Source organism: Lutra lutra, chromosome 9, assembly GCF_902655055.1.
Source record: "Lutra lutra chromosome 9, mLutLut1.2, whole genome shotgun sequence".
NCBI classification, from domain to species: Eukaryota; Metazoa; Chordata; class Mammalia; order Carnivora; family Mustelidae; genus Lutra; species Lutra lutra.
Window position 1 is genome coordinate 50,623,495 of NC_062286.1, and position 26,146 is coordinate 50,649,640.

The 26,146-nt window shown below is 43.2% G+C and overlaps 1 protein-coding gene across 6 annotated transcripts in view; it reads right to left on the reverse strand.

Annotated features, from left to right (window-relative positions):
- Positions 1–850: 850 nt before the first annotated feature.
- DGUOK (deoxyguanosine kinase) overlaps positions 851–26,146 on the reverse strand; it is a 29,343-nt gene continuing 4,047 nt past the window's right edge. Inside the window, exons 2-8 of one of the 6 annotated variants that reach the window (XM_047746260.1) lie at positions 18,974–19,086; positions 9,785–9,972; positions 6,882–7,029; positions 3,539–3,625; positions 2,407–2,522; positions 1,520–1,619; positions 851–1,087 (exon numbers count right to left, since the gene is read on the reverse strand). In XM_047746260.1, the coding sequence (XP_047602216.1) occupies positions 1,061–1,087; positions 1,520–1,619; positions 2,407–2,522; positions 3,539–3,625; positions 6,882–7,029; positions 9,785–9,972; positions 18,974–19,086 (779 nt within the window). In that variant the 3' untranslated portion in view covers positions 851–1,060. Of the gene's footprint in view, positions 1,088–1,519; positions 1,620–2,406; positions 2,523–2,783; positions 2,888–3,538; positions 3,626–6,881; positions 7,030–9,784; positions 9,973–18,973; positions 19,171–26,146 lie in introns of those variants that run through there. The other 5 variants (XM_047746255.1, XM_047746256.1, XM_047746257.1 and 2 more) reach the window with 5 other exon arrangements.

The window sequence follows — 26,146 nt, forward strand, 5'->3', positions numbered from 1 at the left end:
GTGAATTGTATGGTACATGAATTATATCTCAATAAAGCTGTTGAAAATTTAAGGTAAAGAAACGCTGTGTTTCTATTTCGCAATGGCATGCATTTGTCAGAAGCCAAGCTCACACCCGTTTTCCCAAGCATAAAGGAAAACACAGGTTTCTGTCTTCTAGGACACTGCTGCCTGAGCTTATTCATTTTCCTGTGTGCTCGCACAACTGTCGAGGGCTCAGTGCAGGAAATCCACTCCTGGGGAATCAGGGACCTGCAGGCTTCTTGCAATGGAGCACTTCAAGTCTATAGAGCCGTGTGTTTTTCTCCCTTACTAATGAATGTCCTTGGAGCTTCAAGTGCAGCACGAAAGATTCTCCTTCCAGCACAGTCACTCTGTTGAGAGCACATGACACTCAGTGGGTACAATACTTTGGACAGGCCAACGTGCCGGGATGACCGAACCCTAAATGTGAGATGCTGGACTATGGGGCTCCGGATTTATTTTCTCCCTTTCTTTCTCCCCTTTGGTCCATGTACTTCAGCTCTAGCACAAAGGTCTGAGTGCCCCATGCCCCCCTAACAAGAGTGCTGGAGGGGAAGAGAGAAAGGAACATCCTAGAGTCTGGATTCCATCCCTAGCTCTGGGGCTCGCACAGAGTGTCCACCCTCTCCTGAGCCACCGTACTTCCCTTTCATGCCCAGGGTAGGGCTTGAACAATCCCTGCCCGGGCATGTCAGAGGGAATAAGCAGACATAAGGAAGTCTGGGTGGCAAAGGATTCAAGAGGAAAAGCTCTGACTCCTCAGGTGAAAATGGCTCATCTAGAGGGGAATTCAGAGTAGGGACCCAGAGAGAAACCAACAACCGGATTAGCAAAAGAAGCAAAACTTCCACTTTATTTTAGAAGTCCTTGAGATATAAAAGACGGGAATTGCAAAGTCAAAGGCTAACACAAACCAGGGACCCGAGGGTCAGAGGACTCTAGGGGTAAAAGGAGATGGCAAGGTACAGGACTTAGGATTTTTCCAGCTTTAGAAAGTCAGAGAGCCCAGGTCATGGCCAGAACATCCCAGTACTGGTTACAGATTCTTTACAAAGGTGTTTACCTGTGGGAAAGAGAAAAACCAAAAGTTAAATTTCACATTTTCAGCAGACTCTACATTAGTCCACCTACACTGGTACGTGGCCACACCCACGAGGTGTTATAAATTAGGAAAAATTGGAAAGGGGAAGAAATGGGACATGCACAGGGTCATGTAGTGGAAGTGGCTGAGCTGAAAAGAGAATCCAGAAATTGCATTTCCCCAGTCCAAAAATACCTTTGAGGAGGAAGTTAGGGAGCAAGTCTATTATTTAACAATTATTAGCCCAAAATGCTTTAGAGAATAGGGACTGTATTTGTGACTTGTACAAGGCCCTATAGGCTTTAGAGTGTGAAATGCAATTTGAAGCACAAAGCGCAAGGCCCAAGTCTGAAGCAAAGATTAAAGTGCAATAAAGGAAAATCACTAGAAGCAGGAGTTAAGGTCCTCCTCCACCTTTTTCACGAGTTCCTCTTGTTTGGTTACTTCTTTAGAAAAATCTTCATTGACATCCAACACCAGCACTGGAATGTTCAGCAGAGCCTCAAAGTGGAGCCTGTAAGAAGCATGAACAGAAAAAAAGAAAGCTGGGGCACCTGGGTGGCTCAGTGGGTTAAAGCCTCTGCCTTCGGCTCAGGTCATGATCTCAGGGTCCTGGGATCGAGCCCCGCATTGGGCTTTCTGCTCAGCAGGGAGCCTGCTTCCTCCTCTCTTTCTGCCTGCCTCTGTGCCTACTTGTGATCTCTGTCTGTGAAATAAATAAATAAAATCTATAAAAAAAAAAAGAAAAAGAAAAAACACAGCTGACCCTTCACATACTCACCATGTCTTAATAATCCATAGAACAGACCTAAAGTCACAAGGCTTCTCAGTAGAACTGCATGTAAATTACAATTAAAAAAGAAAAAAAAAAGAATTTAATAAAGTTGGCTACAAAGAGGAAGGCTGAAAACTTCTCTTTAGTCTTGAGATGGATACTGAAGGTCAGAGCCCCAAACATTTCAAGTGGACTACATACCAAGCCTGGAGGGAGGAAAGTCCAAAACTAGGACTGTCAGCTTAGTAAAATGGACAATTTCTCTCAAATTTTTCACCCTGTGTCAACTCTATCCCCATCATTACAATGTTCAATCTAGGGAAATGTTAAAAAACAAAAAAGCTGGAGAAACAGAATCTAATAAAATGCCTCTTAAAATATACAGATTATAGCTAATATTGAGCTTCTCCAATTTCTAACCACTTGGTCTATCCTGAACTTTCTCAGGGGGCTGCCGGTTGAGCTTGTGTTTGAGCACCTGGCTGTAGGAAGGCAGGTGTCTGTGTGTGATGTCTTCTCCACTTACTCAGTTGTCTTGTGAACAAGCCAGGCTTCGTGCTGACCATGAAGCTGCTCCAGATACGCCAGCTCAACTCCCTTCTCCTCTTTCCTGGCCCTCTGGTGGAGTCTCTTCAAACAAACCTACAAGACAACCCCCAGACCACGCTGAGCTCACGTGTTATCCTGGCTGTGACGATGTGCTCTTCGGGGGCTCTAGGACCCACTCCTGACAACATCCAACCTGGGAATGATAAGCCCTGACCTTGCTTCTACATTTCTTGTTTCCTTATGATCACAGGTTAATGGCAAACTTCATCTACCCTGGGGAGCTGTAATTATCCTGCTTTTTCCTCCTCCCAATCCCATCCAGGAAGTCACTAAATCCCCTTTCTTCTCTCTCACCTCTGCCTTCGTCAGGTCCGCATCACCTCTCACCTAGACCATGGCAGGAGTCCTCTGGCTCTCTGCTTTCTGGAGGCGGTGAAGTACATGGGATTAGCACAGGCCTTAAAGTCAGAAAATCCACGATTCACTTCCTGTCTTCACCATGTACCAGTGGTGCAATCTTTATGGGCTTTCCTTCCTGCCCTCCACTCACCCTGGGGGATGCCGTGAGGACTCACCAAGGTTAAGGTGTGTCAAGATCCTGGCCATTGCTGCTCTCTCCTCCCAGTGAGCTGCCTCCACCAGCCCTTCCATAGTTACACAAGAGAAGGCAGAACTCTCCTTGCTGCAAACACCTCCCAGGCTCCCTACTGCCTAGAGCCATAAAGCCCCAGGTTCAAGGAAGTATGAGGAGCATCACAGTTACAAAATGGTAAGTTATCTGAAAGATGTCTTAACCTGTCACTCACTGACTCTGGAGCAGAAGGCAAACTTTGTATAGGTCAAAGATAAAGAAGTAAAAAAAAAAAAAAAAAAAGTGAGGCTTAAGACTAACTCTCCTTCCTTCCCGCTTTCCAGAGTGGGCATCATTCCATTCTGCCTTCAGCTGGCAGAAAAGTCTAAAACACACTGGCTCAGAGAATGTCATCTTCTCCTTTACCTGTTACATAAAGCCATCCGGGATTCTGGCCACTCCTTCACCTTCAACTTCCTTAGTACCTCTCTGGACTAAGCCAGACGGGACCCGAGGGACAGACCAAGCTCTTTCCCACCTTGAGACTTCTGCTCCCAATGTTTGTTTTGCTTGATTGCTTCCCTTCCTCTCTCCACCTGGCAAACATTTTATCATTCAATGTCATCTGTCCTAGGAAGAAGAGCTGGATTGACTCACTGAGCTAGGACCACCCTCATTCGAATGCTTGAAAAACTTTATTCCCAATGTAAACTTCAGGCCCAAATGAACTGCACGGTATTCCCGAAGATGCAGAGTCCGTGCTGTGCATCCCACCTTTCCTCTAAGGAGACAAAATCATGTAAACAAATTTCATTTATGAGCTTATGTCCAGCTTCTCAGATTGATTAATGGGGACAGATCTAACAGGTTAATACTTTTAGCACTTACTCCTTCTCATCAGCCTTTTCCCCTAATCAATTATCATCCCCAACTTAGATGAAGTCCTTGTCCTTGGGATTTTATAATTTAGTTAGATAGGGCGCCTGGGTGGCTCAGTGGGTTAAGCCTCTGCCTTCGGCTCGGGTCATGATCTCAGGGTCCTAGGATCGAGCCCCGCATTGGGCTCTCTGCTTAGCAGGGAGCCTGCTTCCCCCTCCCTCTGCCTACCTCTCTGCCTCCTTGTGATCCCTCTCAGTCATATAAACAAATCTTAAAAAAAAAATTTAGTTAGATAATAAAACAATAAGCAAAACAGTGAATCAAGCGCTAAACTGTGAGGTCTGGACCTTCAGGGCATCAGTGCAGACAAGAAAGCGAGCCACCGGGCCCCAACAGTCAGAAAGGCACTCCCCGGAGGCGGCAGGAGCTCCCCCTTTATCTCTGGTACCAGCTCCCCAGCATCTTAGTGGCACATCCACTGCCGCAGGAGACAGAGGGAGGCGTGCACAGGGGGCACAGAGGCTGAGGACCACAGCCTGTGTTGTTCAGGCCTGAGCGCTAGCCAGGCTGGCAGAGCCCGAGCTCAGTACATACCTGCTGCCTTCATTCATGGTTTGCTCTGATCCCGTCCCCCAGCTCCATCCACCTTTGTCTCCTGCCTTCATCTTTTCCTTTTCTACTTTCCTTCACCATCAATCTGCTTTTTCTTCCCTCTCTGTCCCCACACCCCACTCTTACTGCTGATGGCTTCAAAACATTTCCCGTTGTTTGCCTCCCTTCCCCATCACACAGCCCTCCAGCCCGACTTCTAGCGGTCCAGCTGTCCATCACTGCAACCGACAGGAACTTTCTGTATGCGCAGAAACAGTCCACGCGTATACACCTTACCCCCACCTTTTAAAAAAACATCATACTTGTAAAAGGTGTCCCACCATACTCTCTGTGCCAGCTTTTCTTCACCTAACAATGTCTTAGAGACTGTTATGTTAGTATGGTGTTTTCCCATTTTCACAGCTTTGGAGCTTTCCAGCGCAGGGCCAGAGCATAATACAATCAGCCCCTACCGATGACCACCTGGGCTGTGTCCAACGACCCGCTATTACAAACAGGGCTGGTTGGCACAGGAGCCACTTTGCCCGTGTGGGAGCGTATTTATGGAGTAAATTCCAAGGAGCATGATTAATAGGTAAGCTCCTATTTTGAGCATTTGGCATAATGCTTGTTTTACTGGTACAGCTACAACAAATTCTTTTTTAACAAGTCCTGTGCAAGCAGTGCTCTAGTCCTGTGTCTGCTATCAGTCATCATGGGGAGGGTACACCTGAACATGACTAAGAAAGGCAGTGGGCTATGAACGGCAAGGGGGGGGGACCCTCCTGCTGACCTGCCCCCTTCACCAACCACCCAGGAGAAAGGACTGCTGGGACGGTAACTGGACTGCGACTCTGGTGGTGGGTCTCGCCACTGTGTTTCCCAGGCCCAAACCCACATGCCATTTGGGCCAGGCATCCCCACATGCCGTCTCCACGCTGCCAACAGTCCCCAACAAGGCCCAGCTGGCTGCACTCTCTTCATGATTCCACGGGGCTGGGTGGGGACCCTGAGGCCCACATCTCTCTTTTGACTGATTTTTTTATGTCCGTCTGCTTGCTTCTTAGAGCTTAGGGAAGAGCAGGTAGAAAGGAGCGAAATGCCCTCCTTAGGTCCATCTCACAAGCTCTAAACTCAGTATTTCCCAGGGCTCTGTACTAGAGTACAGGGCAATTACATGGCTTTTCACACAGAGATGTGGTTCACTTCTGTTCTGTTCTTCCCTTGGATACCGTCACCTCTGAATCTCACAGAAGGGGTCGGGTTGGCTCTGGGGAACCATTCCTGGGTCTCTGGCTCTAAAACCACTGGAAGAGCATCAAAATCCCCATCCAGTCAAAGCATTTTTTGCTTTTTCTACCTTTAAGTTGCAAGAACCCCTCAAACCCCCTCAGGTTCCCCCAGCTCAAAGACCTCGGTTAGTCTCTGCATAAAGATGTATCAGTCACAGCCTCATCATCACTGTCTCCTTCTCACAGTCATTCCAAGTGCACAAAGAAGTGAGGAAGCCTTTCTTGCTGGCCTTCTCCTCTTCCGCTCCTGCAAGTCCACGTGTTGGGCTCCCCACTACCTTTTGACCCTGCTCAGTCTACTCTCTGGCCTGCTCCGTCCACAAGGCTCAGTCTTGTCTCTAGAAAGCGTAGCCTCTGGTCAGAAGGAGCTTTCCTCCTGAGATTATGCTGTACACCTGACCTGACATGTGACCACCCATTACATATGTCTCAAAAGCTGAGATCAACACACCCCTCGAAAAATACCTCCAGCCTTGACTCAGAATCCCACTCCAGAAGAGCCCTTAGAGACCACTAGCCTGAGCCACTAAATCTGACAGACAAGGACACTTCCAGGGAAGAGGTATCTCGGGGCTGTCCATGGTCACTGCCAGTCAGAGACTTTGGTGCTCCTCCTGCAACATCACCCTATAGTGTATGAGGCTGGCTCCAGGGTCCAAGTCAGAGAAGTCAGAGAATGTAACTTCTGTAGTCCACCCTGACTTACCAGCAACACCCTCAAGGTTCAAAAGGCAACTATAAATTAGGCTAATATCAGGCAACCATCAAGACCATCAGACTCCAAGGACCCAGCTGGAGGACAGGGAAAGCCAAGACAGTTGGCTACAGGTGACCTGGCCAGAGGAGCCAATGTGCAAACCCTGGCCAAGAAGGGCAATGCTCGATGTTCTCTACGTTGTTGTTACATTGAGAGGGCCCTTTCTGTCAGTCGACTGCTTTAGCCCTCTGCTGCAGAAAGCCTGTGGGAAATGGGGTGCTCGATGCCAGAACAGGAGGGTGTGACCCCCGCTGCTCTCCATGCTCCACATAATATCTGCTCCAATTTCTCCAACCAGAAAATTGGGTGTTGGAGAGTATCATCTCTTAGGTTTCCTACAGCACTGAGACATTCCACATTACCTGGGGAGTAGCCTGGAGGTAGATGAAGCCATGTAATCTCAGCTGGCCAGCAAACTCCTGCAGGAGAAAAGAATGCCAATCTTGATAGATATGCCATTCGATGTCACTGAGGGAACCATTTTCAAAAAGATTCTTCGCAAAGATATACCTGGTTGGAAATACAGGTGGGATCAGGGGAGGTGATCAGAATGGTTAAGGGAATGAAAGGTAAAAGGGAGAGAAGCAGAAAAATCAATAACCAACTTGTTCCATGACTGTGCAAGCCATTTAACCTTTCTGGCTCAATCTTTAAGAAATCTGAATTCTTAGCCTGTATCTCCTTCCTTGTTCAGCAGTAAGATGGGAAATAGCATGTCGACTTTAGAAGCCCAAACCACAGCTCTCCAACTGGATTAATCCACTGGAGGAACAGGAGCAGTGGAAAAGACGACCAGCGGTTGCCAGCGATTCTCCCTGCTGGAGGCCACGCAGGACATGCAGCTACGGTGCACGCAAACTCACACTTCTGAGGTTTCTTCATCATTGCAGCCAGCCCCCAAACCAACAAAGCATCTAGGGCTTATGAGGCCTTCTGAGCCTCCAGGCAGCTGAGCCATCCTCTCGTGTGGATAATAAGTGCAGAAGGCAATGTAGGGAAGTGGTGTCCCCTAAGAGCTGGGGAGGCATTTCCTCTTCACAGCAGTGTTCCCCAGAAAGCAGACCCTCCCCAAAGCACACAGGAGCCCTTACTTGCTTCCTCTGCTACTGAGCTTCTAGTCCAGGTACAAGAAAGCTAAATCTAAAAATCAAATGAGCTTGCCCCTTGCTTACTTCCACAACTAAAGGAGCATCTGGTAAATAGGAAATCAGAGCTAAGAAGAAACCATTGCTTCACAAGGGTCAATTCTGCTTTCAAACCTCAGGCATCTTGATACAAAACACAATTTATATCCTAAACAATGAACACTAGTTTCTAAGGCAATGCTTAGCAACTGGCCACTTCTGGGAAAATGAAATTCAGAATCCTTGTACACGAATGGTCCAGAAAAGTATACACCACAAGGCTGCAAGTGTTGCGAGGAAGAGAATGGGCAGCAGTGTCACAGTCCCGAGTGTGAGCCTGGCCCACAAAATTCACAAACTGGGTTGCCGTGGGCAAGTCCTCAAACTCCCTCAGGCCATTTCTTCCTCTGTACAAAGAGATGATGGGAGAACCTGACTCACAGCACTGTGGTGACGACTGCAGGGAGCACTCACGAGGTGCCTGGAGGAGTGACTAGGCGCAGAGGAGTCGAACATCTTTGCTATTATACCTACTTCTTTGCTGGGCTGTGAAGAAATTAACCTAGGGGCTCCCTAAGTCAACTTTCTCAGTCTGGGATGGTTTAGCTATAGTCTAGCTGAAGGCAACACAGAAAGATGACGTCTATAACTCAATTTCTGAAAAATAGTTTCAGCTTCTTCACAGGCAACTTAGAAGTTAAAATCCCACAAAGAGCAATGATGTATCTGTTAAGAAGCCCTTTAAGAGGGGCCCTCCTCTTTCTTGGGGATGAGCACCTCTCTATTTCTCCACAGCTAGTGGTGACCGGCGGAGGGGGGAAGACCTCTGGGGTGCACAGGACCAGGGGAGGGAACCACTGCAGTCTGCGGGCAGGCGCCGCACAGAAGGAGCATCAGAACCCAAGCAGCAGGGTCCCCGTTCTAAAACCACACACTATTGTTTAACTCCAACAGAAAAGATTTAGATTTCTTCTTCCTAGCCATCCCTTCTCCTGAACAACTTGTGTTCCTCCTTTGGGACACACATCACACACGTGAGCATGTGTGCTGTCTCAGAGTCCCCATTACACTATGGTGGCCCTAAAGGCAGGGAGTGGGTCTGCCTTGCTCACTGCTGCAGCCCCAGGGTCTAGCCCAGTGCCTGAACATATGGGGATTTAGTAAGTCTGTGCTGAGCAAAGGAAAGAATGAATGAATTTTTTAAAGAAGGCAAAAGGTCTAAATTACTATCACAATTAGAATATATAACGAATTGTCCTTTCTATCTCAAAAATGCCCCCTCTGAAGAAAATACCCAGAATGTGCAGCTGCCTATAGCAAAATCAATTCTTATCTCTTCCTTTACAAGAAAACATTAAGATCTTGTAACTTCTCAACGAAGTATTTCTTTTTCTGAGGGGTCTTTCACATGCCTACTTCACTAAAGGGCTAAATCAAAAAAACCCATGGTGAATTGTTTCCAGGTAACCAGGACGGTTATATGTAATTCATCTTCCTAGTCTAAGAGGCATGGCTTGGGAAACAGGAGAGAAAAACATGCAGCAGTGTACCCAACAACTGTGTACCCAACAAAAGAAACCACATCTATAGCTCAACTACTTATAATTCACATATTTAGCTTTTGTAAAGAGTAAACTCTCGGGGCACCTGGGTGGCTCAGTGGGTTAAAGCCTCTGCCTTCAGCTCAGGTCATGATCCCAGGGTCCTGGGATTGAGCCCCGCATCAGGGCTTCCTTCTCTCTGCCTGCCTCTCTGCCTACTTGTGATCTCTGTCTGTCAAATAAATAAAATCTTAAAAAAAAAAAAAAAAAGAGTAAACTCTCTTTTAGGGTAGAGAAGGAGTATGTAGCCCACAGGACTTGTTCTACGTATCTTGCTTGGTTTTGAGATAATGTTAGAAAAAATTTATATGACACTTCCAAGTGAGTGTACCCTTCTTTTTTTTCCCTCTAGGAGGATTTATGGAAACACTAAGAAGTAGAACTAGTTTGTCTAATTTGGAAGTAAATGGGTAACCAACTTAGCATCTTCAGAAGTAAATGGGCAATGAAAAAGTACAATTATCAATAACCACAGGGGAGCAAGAAGATACGCAGCGCTGAGCATGGGGCTTGTGACCAGTGAAGGGCTCAGGGTCTTACCTGTCACTGTACACGGACCTCTCAAAGATCTGTACCGCCTTCCTGGCTTGTAACAGTTTCTCAGGAAAGGGCTCCAGCTGTACTTTCAGGCGGCTCATAAAAGAAAACGTCTGGAATGTGTAGGACCATCGAGCTGGCTCCTGGTACATCATATCCAGCAAGTTTCCAAGACTCTGGGCAGTGAAGGCCTAGAGGGAAATTAGAAAAGAGGAGAATTTCCTAGAAGGTTTATATACCTCATGGTGTTTTCTCCCCACCACCATGGTCTAATAATCAGTGAGGGAAGCAATAACAAAAGTTTCCTTCTCCTAAAGATATAATCCTATCCCCCAGTTGAGTCAAAGCTATTTAATCGAGGAAGAGATTTCCTACCCAATAAAACAAGAGTTTGAGAGGAGAGGACATGCCACCTTCAACCTACCAGAGAAGAGCAGAGGAAGAACCACCAAACAATTAGCACATTCACTGACCGGTTTGTGGAGTCTGTCTGACCAGGAGCTAACCAACAACCACCTAAGATACTTGGAATCGAATCTTCCCATTATAACACTATGTGGCCTCTCTTTTTTTTTTTTTTTTTAAAGATTTTATTTATTTATTTGACAGACAGAGATCACAAATAGGCAGAGAGGCAGACAGAGGGAGAGGAAGCAGGCTCCCCGCTGAGCAGAGAGCCCGATGCGGGGCCCGATCCCAGGACCCTGGGATCACGACCCGAGCTGAAGGCAGAGGCTTTAACCCACTGAGCCACCCAGGCACCCCTGTGGCCTCTCTTTTGAACTTCCATCTGTGGCTACTTCTTTACAAAACTTCAACCCAGATAAGAAAGTAACGGATTATTTGAAAATCCAACTAACCAACCAAACAGAATTTTCTCTCTCACACACAGAAGGGATTAAAACAAACGCAACCTTCCTCCTCCATTCTGGAGACGTTATGAAAAGCATTTGAAGACCCACTTCCTCAGCATATGTAGGTGGGAACATGCGTGAGATACTTGGGAGCCCTGGACTCTGCCACTGACCCAGCACAAAAGTGAAATCATTCATCTCCATTAACCGAAGGCCCCCGAGGATGAGGCGCTACACAGGCTCAAGGCTGTAAGGGGTAGAGAAAACAAAACTAAGATTTATTTTCCATGTTCACTTGTGCTGTTATGTCATTTAATCTTCAAAACAGCTTCATGAAGAGGGCACTGCTGTCATGCTCATTTTCTTGAGAGGGTCAAATCCACTCAGAAAGGTTAAGTAACTTGTCCAAGGTTTCAAGGTGAGTAAGTGCAGAACAGGGACTCAAACCTGGCTTCCTCTAATTTCATTCTAATGCTTCTCCATATAAAGACAAGCTGGGAAGTAATGACACATGGAATTTCCATAGGCAGAAACGGGGACTAAGAGCACCTTTGGGGTGGAAAAAAAGATAGAGGAGGGGGAACAGGTTAGACAACCACAAGTGGTCCCGTTTGGCTAAGTATCAACCACAGATTCTGAAAAAGGATTCCAGCCCTTTGAAAGGCTTCACTGGGAGCAACGAAGGGAGAGCAGAATGGATCACAGCATGTTCTCCCCCCTTCCAATCTTCTAACCCACAAACACAGACCTGCAGTCTCACAAATAACTGGTGGTTAAGAGCTGGAAGTAGAGGCAGGGGGACAAATCTGAATCCACGTGAGTCTCTGATGGCGTCACTAGAGATAGCAGAGTGCCCGTGGGGTGCAGCATGGTTAGAGACTGCATGGAAGCCCAGTGAAGAGAGTGAGGGGCTATGTGTACAGATGTACTAGTGGCCTCTGGGCTACCCAAGGGAGACTGTTCTGGAACAAAAACTGTACAGGGACTACACAATTTCTGAAAGAACCCATCTCAGCTACAGAACAAATGCAAACATCCCTTCAAATACATAAGCAGAGAGAGGGACAATGACTGGATATAGTAATATTCAGCAATTCAAAGGGAGAAAACCAATGCATCTGCTCAGGACAAGCAGCCCCTTAAGAGAGCTGTTGCCAGAAATAAAACAAAACAAAACAGAAAAATCTCAATGAGATTCAAGAGACTGCTACATTGATAAGAACAGGCTGTCATAAAAACAGAAATAATATGAAAAGAACATTCTTAGAGGAGAAAAAAATGCAACTGCCAAAACAAAACACCCTATGAAGACAGTAACTAGCAGACTGTATACTGCAGTAAACCTAATTTAGTCAATGTCATACAGAACATCAGCTCAAGAAATGTTCCTTAAACTAAGAGAGGGAAAACCACCCAGTAAATTATGACACAAATGAAGACATACAGGTTAGAAGGAGGCAATCCAATGTACACTGTAGTATCATGCTAGGGTATTTTTTGCCTTTCTTTTTTTTCCTCTGGAAAGATATATCAAGATGTAATGTCACTTGTGTTCCACCTCACAGTAATTAATATAATTTTATATCAAACAACTTTCAAACAAGAGCTAAAATGACCCACAACTCAACAGTACCCGTAGCTCAGACAAAGCTACTTAAGGAAACAATTTTCCTTCTCATTAGACAAGAGTCCAATACAGAGAGGAGAAATGCCATCCCCAACAAGAGATGAGCACAGGAAGACCATTACTCATGAGGGGTGTGTCTCCTTCTCATCAAATTTCATCATCACTGAGAATCACTGACAGAACCATGTAGTATCTCTAGGTATTCAAGAAAAAGTTTAAAACTAGAAGTTATAGTAAGAAAGAATTGATCTGATAGAAAAGCTAAAACAAAAGAAAAAAATTAAAGAAAATCTCTGAGACACGAGACTTTCCACCAGAAAAATTCAGAGTACCAGAAAAGATTACATATACAGCTTTCATAAACACACACATGTGCACACAAGAAACCCAAACTGGACGTATCCTGCCAAAATACTGATAATTCATAAAAACAAAACAAAAACCTAATGCTGGGGAAATCACATGAATTATTAAAAAAAAAAAAAAGAGAGATCAGAAATATATAATGCTTCCCTACAACAGAAACTACCTTTTACATTCCAGAGCAAAAGGAAGACTTTTTTAGACAAGTAATCACTCAAATTATACCACCCACATGCCCTTTTTGAAAAAATTCTCTAAAATATACTTCAACCAACTGAAAAAATTAAGAAATGGGAAGATGTGGTAAGGGGAAAACAGTGGTCAGTGATCAACCAGTAGAACAGAGTTAAGTGTAGGTATGGGTGTAACTGAGAAACCATTACTTATGTGGCTGTGAAATTGAATGCCACATTTCTATTGTTGAGAAATTTCACAAAGTAAAAACATTCTGGATCTACAAAATTTCAGATAATTTCAATATACCTGGCAAAGAAGGTAATAAAAAAGTAACAGAATTCTGTTTTGGCTTCTTTTCTCTGTAACAGACACTCCATTAACATTGAAAGATAGGTCTACACACGTGCATTTTTAATTTACATGTTTCCCCGTTAGGATAAAAACAGTAAGTTTCTCATATGAATAAAGGGGAGAAAAATGAAAGAAAATATTAAATATAGCAAAAAGGAAAAAAGAAGGAGATGAAAGCACAAAATAAGGTGACAGAAATAAGTTAAGCATAATTATAATAAAAGAGAAAAATTTCCAGGAAAGGCAAACCCTAACACTGGGTAAAAACTAAAAATCCCATGAGAAAAATACCTAAAACAAGATGACATGTATTACTTAAGGACAAAGGGCAGCAAAATCCACCAAACAGATCCAAATAAAAAGAAAGCAGATGTGGCAAAATGCTATTTTGAAAAAGCCTTAAATGCTACAAGAGGGGTTTTTTTTTATACTAATAAACCAAAAAAGACTACACAAAGGAGTTGCAAACCTTTTTGCATGCAATAATAAAGTCCTGAAATATAGAAATGTAAGGGCAGAGCCAATTAAAAATACAAGAAGAAATGGACAAAATAAAAGCACAAACCTTACCACACTTTTCTCAGAATTTAAGATAAAAAGTAGACCCCCAAAATGAGAGCTTATTTTAAATTGTTATTATTAAGTCATTATTATTTTTCACATACCTGAAATTGATGTACATCTTACAATGTTTAAATTAAACTTTTTTTTTTTTAAGGTTTTATTTATTTGACAGAGAGAAACACAGCTGGAAAGGGAACAAAAGCAGAGGGAATGGAAGAAGAAGAAGAAGCAGGCTTCCCACCAAGCAGGGAACCTGATGCAGGGCTTGAACCCAGGACCCTGGGATCATGACCTAAGCCGAAGGCAGGCGCCCAATGACTGAGCCACCCAGATGCCCCTTAAGTTAAACTTTAACAGACATTTTAATTATTCCGTAGAAGTATTATTAAATTGATTATGTGTCTTAGAATCAATGGCATCTTAGAATTTATAATATATGTCACATCAAACTCCATACCTTAGAGATAGTACATATTCTTCTCAAAAGTTCATGGCACATTTACCAAAATTGATCATATATAAAATTCAATCATACATAAGCCATGAAGAAGACCTCAGTAAGTTCCCCCAATTAGAAACTGCAAAAGCCATGTTGTCTAACCATAACAAAATAAACTTGAGTAAAAAAATCTATACAAAATCTACCCAGAAAATGTAAAATACTTTAAAAATAATTCTAGGGCAAAGGATAAATAAAAAACTACAAAACAGGGCGCCTGGGTGGCTCAGTGGGTTAAGCCTCTGCCTTCAGCTCAGGTCATGATCTCACGGTCCTGGGATCGAGGCCCACGTCGGGCTCTCTGCTCAGCAGGGAGCCTGCTTCCTCCTCTCTCTCTGCCTGCCTCTCTGTCTACTTGTGATCTCTCTCTCTCTCTCTCTGTCAAATAAATAAATAAATAAAATCTTTAAAAAAAAAAAACTACAAAACAAATCAAAAACGACAATTACAGATTTGGTATTTCTTGTACGTCAAACTGAAATCTTATATGTCAAACTCTACAAGACAAGGCCAAAGCTTATTCCATGAAGAAAATTTTCAGCTGCAAATGCTTTTATTATTAAGGAAAGAAAAAAAGAAAAGTACACAAACTAATCATTTAACTTTAAAAATACACAGAAGTTCTTAGAAAGAAATGAGTAAATTTAAAGTCCAAAATTAATGAATTAGAATGCAAGTCTCCACAAAATTAATAAAACCCATTAACTGGGTCTTTTAAAAAGAAAAGAGACAATCATCTATCAAATCTAGCCCTCCCCAAATATTAACACAAACAAGTAACATTAGACAAAAAACACAGTCATTCTGGATTGAAGCATAAAAAAATATAGGTACTACTTTTATACTATTAAATTTGAAAATCTCAACAGAAGGGAAATTTTCTAAGAAAACAAGGGTTATCAAAATTGATTCAAGAGGATAAAAAACAAAATAAAACCCGCAAACCCTGAATAGCTGAGGAAGAAACAGCTGTCCATTTACTATTCCACCCAAAGAGCAGTGAATCCATACTATTTAAAAAAAAATTTCTATCCCTCCTTCAAAGAATAAATAATTCCTACACTAAAACAGTATAAAACTTTCCAATTCATTTTATAACCCCAATGGTAAAACCTGTCAAAAAATAGTAATACCAATTAAATATATAAATATACATGCAAAATTTCAAACAATCTATTAGCAAATTAATGGGCTAATGTATCATGATCAAAAGGGTTCGTTCATTCTAGAATGTACAGATGGCACCATTATCAAATCTACTAAGAGATTAAAAAAGGAAAAACCCTGTGGTTATCTCACTAGATACTAAAAAGGCTTTTGATGAAAATTCAATATCTGATCCTGAGGAAAATAGTTCCTGTCCTAATAATTATAAGGGTACTTCCTCCACATGATCTACTGAAACGACTAACAATCACAAAACTTAATATTGATACATTAGAGGTAGTTTCATTAAAGATAGAACAAGTTCGGGAGCCTGGGTGGCTCAGTGGGTTAAGCCGCTGCCTTCAGCTCAGGTCATGATCTCAGGGTCCTGAGATCGAGTCCCGCATCGGGCTCTCTGCTCAGCAGGGAGCCTGCTTCCCTCTCCCTCTCTCTCTCTCTCTCTCTCTGCCTGCCTCTCTGTCTACTTGTGATCTCTCTCTGTCAAAAAAAAAAAAAAAAAAATCTTAAAAAAAAAAAAAAGAACAAGTTAAGGCTGACTACCATCAGTGCCATTATAGTTAGTATTGCTCTGGAACTTCTATCCAATAAAAGAAAACAAGAAAATAGAAGTGAAGTATGGCTATTGGAAAACTCTTACAAATGATAAGTATTTAGGGAAAACTATAATTTTCTGAAACCTCAAGCAAATAAAGCAAAACAAAACAAAACAAAACAATAATATTACAAGACAAACACAATTAACTGCTTTCCCAAACAATTAACTGCTTTTCTTTAAAACAATAATAACCAGTTTGAAAAAGATGATGGGAAAACAGATCCCAGTCACCATAATAAGAATTAAATAATCACTCAGGAATAAAATAAAACAAGAATACTACTACAAAATGAAAATAATGACTTGGGAAAAATCAGCCTCCTATAACTTTTAAAGTCACATAAAGAGCAAAATAAAACCATAAAAGCATGAGAAAGAAATGCAGGCACATGCTTTTATAATTTTGGATTGTGAGTCTTTCTAAGACATCAAAGGCAGTAATTATGAAGAAAAAGACAGATTTGACTACATAAAAACTTAAATGTATTATACTGCAAAATACATCATATATAGAGATAAAAGAAAAGTGACAAACTGGGGAAAGGACCAGCAATATGTGACAAAGAGTTAAGATACTTAACATACAATGAGTTTTTATAAAGCCATTACAAAAATTTGAAGATCTGCGGGGCTGGGGGGAGAGCAAGAGGTCTGAATAGGCAATTCACTAAAGAATACTAATAAATGGCTGATAAGTATAAAAAAGGTGTTGAATCCATTGGTAATCAAAGAAATGTAAAACAAAATAACGGCTTTCTTGCCCCTCATGCTAGCAACAATGAAAAAGAGCAATACCCAGTGTTGCCAAAAGTACGGGGAAAGTGGCACAACTTTTCTGAAGGAAAACTATGTAAACTACAGCAGGTGTCAACAATCAACAAGATGTGTAATATTTGGACATTAAAATTCCAACCATAGATTTTCTTAAAATATAAAAGGACACAAAATTTAGCTCTTAACAAGAAAAAAGATGTAGCTACAAGGATAGTCATCATTGTAACATTGTTTCTAACAGGAAGAAATTGCTACATATAACATATAACATTATTATATATTAATTAAATTAAATATATCAATTACATTAATTAAAGAATCATATTATGCAATACATTGCAATCATTAAAATTACTATGGAAGTTAGATCTTGTATATCAAAGGCCATGCAGGTAACAATTACAATTTTTGTTTAAAAAAAGTATATATGTTTTATATATTCATATAGGTGTAAGTAAATATATATATTTTCTCCTAAGTAGAAAGAAATCTAAAAGAACAAAAACGTTAAACTCTTTACCTCTGAATATCGGAACTACGTGAATATTAGGTATCTACTGTTGCATAACAAATTGTACCCAAGTTTGGTGGCTTGGGTTCATTATCTCAGTTTCTATGGGTGAGGAATCAGGACACAGCTTAGCTGGCTGGTTCTGCCTCAGGGTTTTTCACGAAGTTGCAGTGGGGATGTTGGCTGAGGCCAATCATCTGAAGACTTGACTGGGGACAAAAGATCCACTTCCAAGAAGACTCACTCACACTGCTGTTGGCAGGAGGACTCAATCTCTTGCTTCATGGGACTCTTCATAGACAAGGATGCTTCATGACATGGCAGCTAGCATCCCCAGAGCCAAAAGTGATCAAGACAGAAAGAGGTAGAAGATACAATGTCTCTTTTGGCCTATCCTAGCAAGTCCCACTGTTATTCCTGCTACATTTTCTTCATCAGAAGCAAGGCGTTAAATCCAGCTCACACTCAAGGACAGAATTAGGGTCTACCTCTAAAAGGAAAGTTCAACAAACAATTTGTGGACATATTTTCAAATCCCCACAACAGGTGACCTGTGACATCCTTAGAGAAAGATATGTAATTTATTTTCTAAATGGAAAATTAACTTCACAAACACATACATACACAAACAGAGACAATTTAAAAAAACATAGGTCCACAACAAGCATGATGTGCCTGCCAAAAGAGGTAACACAATGTTGAGCTGGAATAACAGAAAAATGCCACTGAGAACAAGTTCTATGATATTCTCTACCATTCAGAGCACCACTCTTAGTCTAAGTGCAAAACTAACCAACTGGAGCTTATCGCCTAGACAAACTGACTTCAGAATGAGGACCAGTCTGGGGGGAAATGGTGTTTGGTCTGAAAGAAGACACGAGGAGAAAGAGCAAACAAATCATGAACTACCTTCAACTATATGAAGGGTTGTCATGTAGAGAAGTTAGAAACTCAAGAAGCAGAACTTGAACCAATGACTCAGCATCACAGGGATGCAAAGTGGGTCGTACAAGAACTCTCTAACAATTAGAGTTTTGTTAAAAACCAGAATGAGCTACTCAGTGAAATGTTCTTGGAGGCTGTGGGAGGAGCGTAGGGAAATAATTCCTGCAGCTACCCCTAAGGTTCACGTCCAGACTGGTCCTTCCCTACTCATGTGGATATGGCTGGTGTTGAAACCAATGCCATGGCTCCTCCCAAAGTAGCAGGCCCGACACTAGGTCCTGTGCCACGGGGCAGAAGTGAAATGTGCACCGCTTGGCACAGCATGTGGCAAAGTTCATGCTTTATAAGTGTTAGCTAGTATTTCTGCACTGACTCAGACTGTGACAAGATGGCCCTTCCAATTTCTAACACTTCATAAATAAGTTAAAAAATCACTATAATTAGCTCTTAATCCTGAAGGTCAGCTTCAGTAATACACTCAAGGGTAGGAATGACAAAGCCAGGACAGCTGGACATACTTTGGGAAACCACAAAGAACAGAGGCAGTCACTTATGTAGACATGTAAAAACCACAAAAATCAAAACTACACATATTCAAAACAAGTCATATTCTCTCTGGCACATGTGGTCTGCTTTCTGGAATGAAATGATTTTTAAAAAAAGGGACTCAAACTGGGCTGTTTCACCTACTTTGAGCAAATGAGATTATTACAATGAGTTTATTCACCCCTGCCGGCCAACTACCCACCACAACTGAAAACTTACTTTTTGGGTGCCAGCAGCCTGGACACTCTGCCATGTCGCTACAGGCTCTGGAGCTATGTGCCACTCGGGGTAAGTTTTCGTGAGTAACTTCACAAAGGTGGACTTTCCCACGGCTGCAATGAAAACAGCATGTGTCGGGACCCTTCCCATATCAGGGTTGCAGAAGGCTGCGACGAAACTCGGGCACGGTGGCCCAGCTGAAGGCAACAAGTCCAGTTTTCCCAGTTTCAACCCTCAGCCCTGTATCCGTGTCCTACTCAACATGGGGCAGGCCATGGTGACCAGTCCGATAATGAGTACGGGGGAAAAAGGGAGGAAAAAGACCCTTAAGATCTGCCTTGCAGTGGTAATGCCCTAACCTCCCAGAGGCAAGGTATTTAATGACAGTTGGAAATGTAATAGGACTACCCACAGTAGAGGAAATCAGCTACTTAAATCGTAAGGCTTGAATCATATCTATTCTGTGACAGCGTAAAAACTCCAAGTTTTTCAGCAAAGAAAAATTGAGATTAGGACCCTCATTCATTCAACAAACCTAACCAGTATTTCCTGGAGTGCTTACTCTGGGCTCAGGACTGTCTGGCACTGGGGGTACGATGGCAAACAAACACAGGAAGGGTTCTGCCCTCACGGAGCTTGTATGGGAGATATGTTCACGGAGTAACTAATAACAAACATAAGTGCTAGGAAAGAAAAATGCAGGACGGCTCTAACACAGCTCAGGAGACTGGAGAAGGTTCCTCTGAAGAAAATGCTGTCTAGGTAAGATCTGAAAGGTGAGGAGGTAAGCAGGACAGGCGTGGGGGAAGGGTGATCTAGGGAGAGGAAAGAGAAAGAACCTGGTGTAGGATGAGGCTGAAGAAAAGCCTGGGCCTAGAAGAGGCACGGTCAAATGAGGGAGAAGAGTGGCTCCAGACATGTGTAGGGGTAGGGAAGAAGGCCACGCCAGATCAGGCACGACCTCACAGCATGGTAGGAAGTTTGAATCTATTCTAAGGGCAATGGGAAGTCAGTGGCAATGGATGTTAAGCAGGGAAATGATAAGATTCCATCTCGTTTTTAAAAGATCACTCTGCCATCTGTGTAAGAATAGACTGACACAGAAGTAGGCAAACCAATTAAAAGATAATAGCAGCCTGAACCAAGGGATTGCAGAGGAGGTGGAAAGTAGTGGTTGCTTTGAGAAATATTTTGGAGATGAAACCAACCTAGTACAACAAATTATCTCTTCCCGTTCACACCAATGTCTGGCCCATTACTTTCCTGCCTCGAGATCACTATCCACGGGCTCTCCAGACACCTCCACTTGGATGTCCCACAAACACCTCAGAGTCAATCGGCTCCCTACATGAACGAAGTCATCATCGTCCCCAGCAGACTGAACGTCGTCCCATACCCAGACCTCAGGGGATGGCAGCAGCATCGCTCCCTGTCAGAACTTCTCCCTCCTCTGCCAAATGTCAAGTAGCCACCAAGTCCTTTTGCACCTGCCTTCTAAATTTTCCCCATCTGTCCTTTTCTCTCCATTCTCACCTTCAAGCATCTCTTGCCTGACTCTGGCTTTGCCCTCTTTAATCCGTCATTCATACTCCAGCCACAGTGAACATAAAATAACACTGCTTAAAACCCTCTGACAGTTCCCTATTGCCTTCACAAAAATCCAGCCCTTTAGCATGGTCTGTGAGACACAGCAAGATCTGCCCCCTGCGTGTACCTTCCTGGCCTCAGCTTCTTCCAGGCACCCTGAGCTCTTGCTGACCAAACTCTTTACAACTCCGATCATGCTTTGTTCTTTCCCACAGATGTGATTTTGCCAATGCATTCTCATTTCCTGGAGCACCTCCTCTCCTCACCTGGTTAACTCCTACTCAATCTCCAAGATTCTGCTCAGATGTGCTTCCTGTATAAAGCTTTTCCAGAACCCAATGCCTCTGAGCTGGATTAGCTGGTCATCCTTTATACTTGACCTGGCTTCCTGGGTAACAACTCATCACTGCAATTGTAATTCTCTTTCTCCAGGTAGAATGGGGGCTCCTCTAGGCCACACAGGGTGGAACCAGAGCCCAGCACAATGACCTGACTGAATAAAACACTTAATACACTACTATTTCAGTTCCCTCTGATACTGATGTTTGTTGAAAATCAAAAAAAATGACAAGAGTATGTTTGGAGTTCAATCCCTTCTATGAGAGATGATCTTCTCAAGCCAAGTTCGACCCTGAGGAGGAACCCAAATGGAACCAAAAGGAGGAAGGAAGGCACCCTTCAAGTCAATTCTATCAGCCACTCATGGCTACTGATCAGGAATGAAGGGATGTCTCAGAGGAGCCCACACATCCATAAGGTGCCATTGATTACACAGCACTCCAGCTCCTGTCTGAACAACACAGGGTAAGAACAAACAACACGAATCTCTGTGTTCTGTACAGTCATGCTCATCTCTCAGTTCCACCTCCACCCGGCCCATGTGTGCCTCTGCACATCCGCCCGCCTCTGCTCTTCCCACACTTCAGTGCATAAATGCCTTCCCCTGCTCTTCCTGGCCTGTGTCTAAATCCCTTCCCCCTACCAAGCCTAAGGCCCCACCTCTTCCATGAAGTTTAGAATGTCTCTAGCACACATGGAATTCCCACCACACCGGGCAATTGAATCAAACAGTATCTATTAACTGCTTATGATATGTTTATAGCCTTTAAGTGTTTTGATTGCTTCTTGGGTCTTAATTCTGGTTTCTTAACAGGATCTGACTCTCTGGCATTGGGACCTAGGAATCTACATTTATAAGTATGCCTCAAGAACGCACACTTCTATTTGAGGCTGCTATCCAGAGCAATCTGATCAAAATCAACAGAGGTGGTTTTTAAAAAAAATATATGGGGGGCGCCTGGGTGGCTCAGTGGGTTAAGCCTCTGCCTTCGGCTCAGGTCATGGTGCCGGGGTCCTGGGATCGAGCCCTGCATCGGGCTCTCTGCTCATCGGGGAGCCTGCTTCCCTTCCCCCCTCTCTGCCTGCCTCTCTGCCTACTTGTGTTCTCTCTCTGTCAAATAAATAAATAAAAATCTTAAAAAATATATAAAAATAAAAAAATAAAAAATAAAAAAAATATATGGGTTCTAAAACCACATACCAGACTACTGAATAAAAGCCTACAGGCTTGTCATGAAGAACCTAACAGATTGACAGGAATTACAATTTGGTTGAGTTTATATATTATCAGATGCCTGCCTGATCTGAGTAGCCCCTACTTTAAAATATTTGGCGCAGATAGGCAAAATTTAGATTGTAGGTTGCTGATTAAAACTAAAACATGGTCCCTGCCTACCAGCCAAAAAGTTGTTTTTTTTTTAAAGATTTTATTTATTTGACACAGAGAGAGAGACAGCGAGAGAGGGAACAAGCAGGAGGAGCGGGAGAGGGAGAAGCAGGCTTCCTGCCGAGCAGGGAGCCCGATGTGGGGCTTGACCCCAGAACCCTGGGATCATGACCCAAGCCAAAGGCAGACGCTTAAAGACTGAGCCACCCAGGGGCCCCTAAAATGTTATTTTAATTAATAGGGAAAGATTAAGGCAATTGAGATTGCTGAGATTGAATGACTGTTAGAATTACATTTTTTAAAAGTTAAAAACAATCTAAGAAACTACTGCAGATCGAAAAAGAAGGGCCCTGAGGGTTAGGGAGTGCCAGCTTCACCTCTGAGATCAGACACTATTAGTTCATCTAAGGGCAGTCAGGACTCTGAGAAACCAACTCACACCTTTTAAACACACAAAACCCGGAATGCCAACAAATTTGATGTAATGGGAAATACACAGTTCTAATTACTGGAACAATTACACCAGGGCAATACTCCTACCCTGCACCCCATTGCCCATTCAAAAGCTTCTGGAAAGCCGGTTTAGTAATCAGAAGCCGGTTTCAGCAAAGAATGACAGTAAATGATGGTGGCAGGTCCCAAGACCTCAGAGAGCCTGGGTCATTTGCCATAGGGCAGTATTTCTTAAGCTGTTCCAAAGGAACTCAGCTGTGCCAGGCACCAGCCACAAATATGGAATAATTTTAAAAGACAGTTCAAAGTTATATATTCATATTAAAACCACACATGGCATAACGTTTTTTAGTGCTATAATACCTAAGCAGAAGTTTTTTCTTCCTGCTTGAGTTTTGACTGTTGTTGTGGTTTTTTTTTTTAAGATTTATTTATCTATTTATTTGAAGGGGGGAGGAGCAGAGGGAGAGGGAGAGAGAGAATCTCAAGCTGACTCCCCACTGAATGTGGAGCCCAATACAGGGCTCAGTCTAACAACCCTGAAATCATGACCTGAGCCAAAATCAAGAGTCAGACACTTAACTATCTGAGCCACTCAGGCGCCCATTTTTTTTGTTTTGTTTTTGACGATTTTATTTATTTATTTGACAGAGAGAGAGCACAAGCAGGGGAGTGGCAAAAGGGAGAGGGAGAAGCAGACTCCCTGCTGAGCAGGGAGCCTGATGTGAGGCTCGTTCCCAGGAACCTGGTTTCATGACCCAAGCTGAAGGCAGATGCTTAACTGACTGAGCCACCCAGGCATGACCCTGTTCTGTTTTTTAAGACATATGTTTTCAAGTGTTCCCAGGGGCTTCCTAAGAGTGGTGTCTGCTTCTTTCCTGCTACACTGGCTTCCTCCTAGGGAGCAGAACACTCATGTCCACCAAAAGCCACTCCTCTTTATACAACACTGGGCAAACAAAACAAAGCCCTCCCTTTGTCTGGTTTCTCTGCAAAACACCAGCCTCTTATGATATCATTATCACCATTTAGTTAGATCCCAGGTTCACTGATATCTCTCAATATACTTTTTAATATCATGAGATCTGGGAGGTATCAGATCTCAGAATCAAACCTTCCTTTCAGACCTTAGCTATTACTGAACTTTATTATGTGTGCCATGACTGGGAAAAGGGTAGGAGGCACTTTCCTAGGGTATATTAGTTCAACATGTTGATTTTTATTAGTACCAGGACTGTCATTCCACAAGCTGCATCAAAGAATTCTGTTGCTAATCTCCATCCTTTCCTAAGTCATGATCTGTTTTCCCTCCACAAATTCTTCTACAAACGATGATACCTACAATTGCTACATTCTGCTAAAATCTAGCAATTAGATAGTATCTGATGGAACACCCCCAAGAATGTATTACTTTCAATGTAATACAGCTGTATTTTGAGGGAGCCTCTCAAACATACCCCCGGGCATGTTCCTCTCCTGAACAAAATTTAAAACACGGGCAAAAATCCAATTCTGAAACCTTGTACCAAAAAGCAAACTAAGGCAGTAAATATACAACTATCTTAAAAAAGGTCTTCCAAAGAACATTCAAAGCCTGTATTTCAGGCACTACGTTTGATGCTGTATCCATCCACTCACTCACTCACTCACCGACTAGGTACTGTAACCACAGTGATGAACTAGGGTGAGACCCTACCTTCAAAGAGCTTATACTCCACCTGCGAAACAAAGTACCCAGGATCAGAAAGGCTCTGAGCCCAAAAGTATTCTGGGCAAACTTAACAAAAATCACTCCACAGGCTTAAAAAGAAAATTAATACCCTTTTTACTCTGATTCCTCTTACTGTCTTTCCCATGGGAACTATGCTTAACAACAGTATACAGTCCAAACCCCTCTTGTTCAGCACGAGACCCCCACTGACCTGGAACCCCTCCCCACCTCCACTCTGCCCACCGCGTGATTCATCCTTTCACTGTCACCTTCTCAGTGAAGCCTTCTGGAACTCTCTCCAGCTCCACTTCACCCGGGAGGCAGAGCGAACCACTGCCTGCTCTGACTTTACCAAGTTATTACTTTATAATTACTTGTGACCTGTCACTCTCTCCACTTGCTTTCTGAAGACGCACACTGACTTGTTCCCTTTGCATCCTACGTATCTAACCAGATAGCAGGAATGGAGATGGATGGAATGAGGTGAAATCACGGAAACAAAGACTCCAATATACAATGTTTAGAATAGGCCTTTTTTCCCCTCAAATTCTTTGCCCAATTGTTTATACGCAATAAAAGCAATAGATGCACATTAGTAACATTAGAACATACGGAACATGCTATTAGAAAAGCTCTTTCCTCTGTTTTATGTACAAGTCTCTAGACTGTAACAGTGACAAAGTTCTTCTTTTTCGGTTGTGTCTTTGAAAATCAAAGTGAGAATGGTCTGAGATGACTCACTGCCAGTATCTCATACAGCAATCCTTTCTTCGCCTGAGGTCTATAATTATAAAGTAACTGGTCTGGGGAGGCAATAATACTCATTGTAGCCATGAATACACTTAGAAGATGGACTAAGTGTTTTAGTTCTTAGATCTTAAGGGATTCTGGGCACCAAACTTTTGATTTTCAATCACACTTGGCATATGGTTTCCTAACTCATACTGGGCACCACTGGGTGCTACTTCACAGACCCATTTTCCTTCCGTGTTGTGGCCTCACTCAGAGGATCAGATCAACAGGACTCGGGGCAGCACGAGACAAGAAAAGCCCCTCTAGACATATCTAACTTCAGTCAGGACAGGGGTTTACCTTCCCATGTTCAGGTGTCCTGGAGGGGTACTGCTTTGTTTGGGGACACCACCTGTGATTAGAGAACAAGATCACTCCTGACTTGATTGTAAAGCATTTTAAAATATTCGCTCCATGGGCACCAGTGACTAACTTCCACACGGTATCAGCACAGGAGTCAGGCATCTGGCAAACATGGAAAGAATACCATGGGTCAGGCAGGAGCTTAGGCGCTGGTGATGCAAAGATGAGCAAGACCCAAGTGGCCAACCTGGGGAAGGTGTTGAGTGTGCAAACAATCCCCACAGAACTCAAGCGCTGCAGCTGCTGTGGGAACAAAACGTTATGAGTGCACACAGAGGAGGCAGTGACTAATTCTGCCTGAGGACAGTCATCACCGTGTGTGGGGTGACGGACAGCAGTAGGAGGTAAAACGAGAAACAGCCAGCTTAGGGGCCCCCAGTCCACTTGCCATTAGTCACATTTCCCTTGGGCAAGTGCACATACTTCCAAGGCTCCAACAACCACCCCCACAATCCACAACTTCCATATCTGAAATCTTGGTCCCATCTCTCGATCTCAGGCACATGTCCTAATCTACCTCTGGACATCTATCTCTGTATGT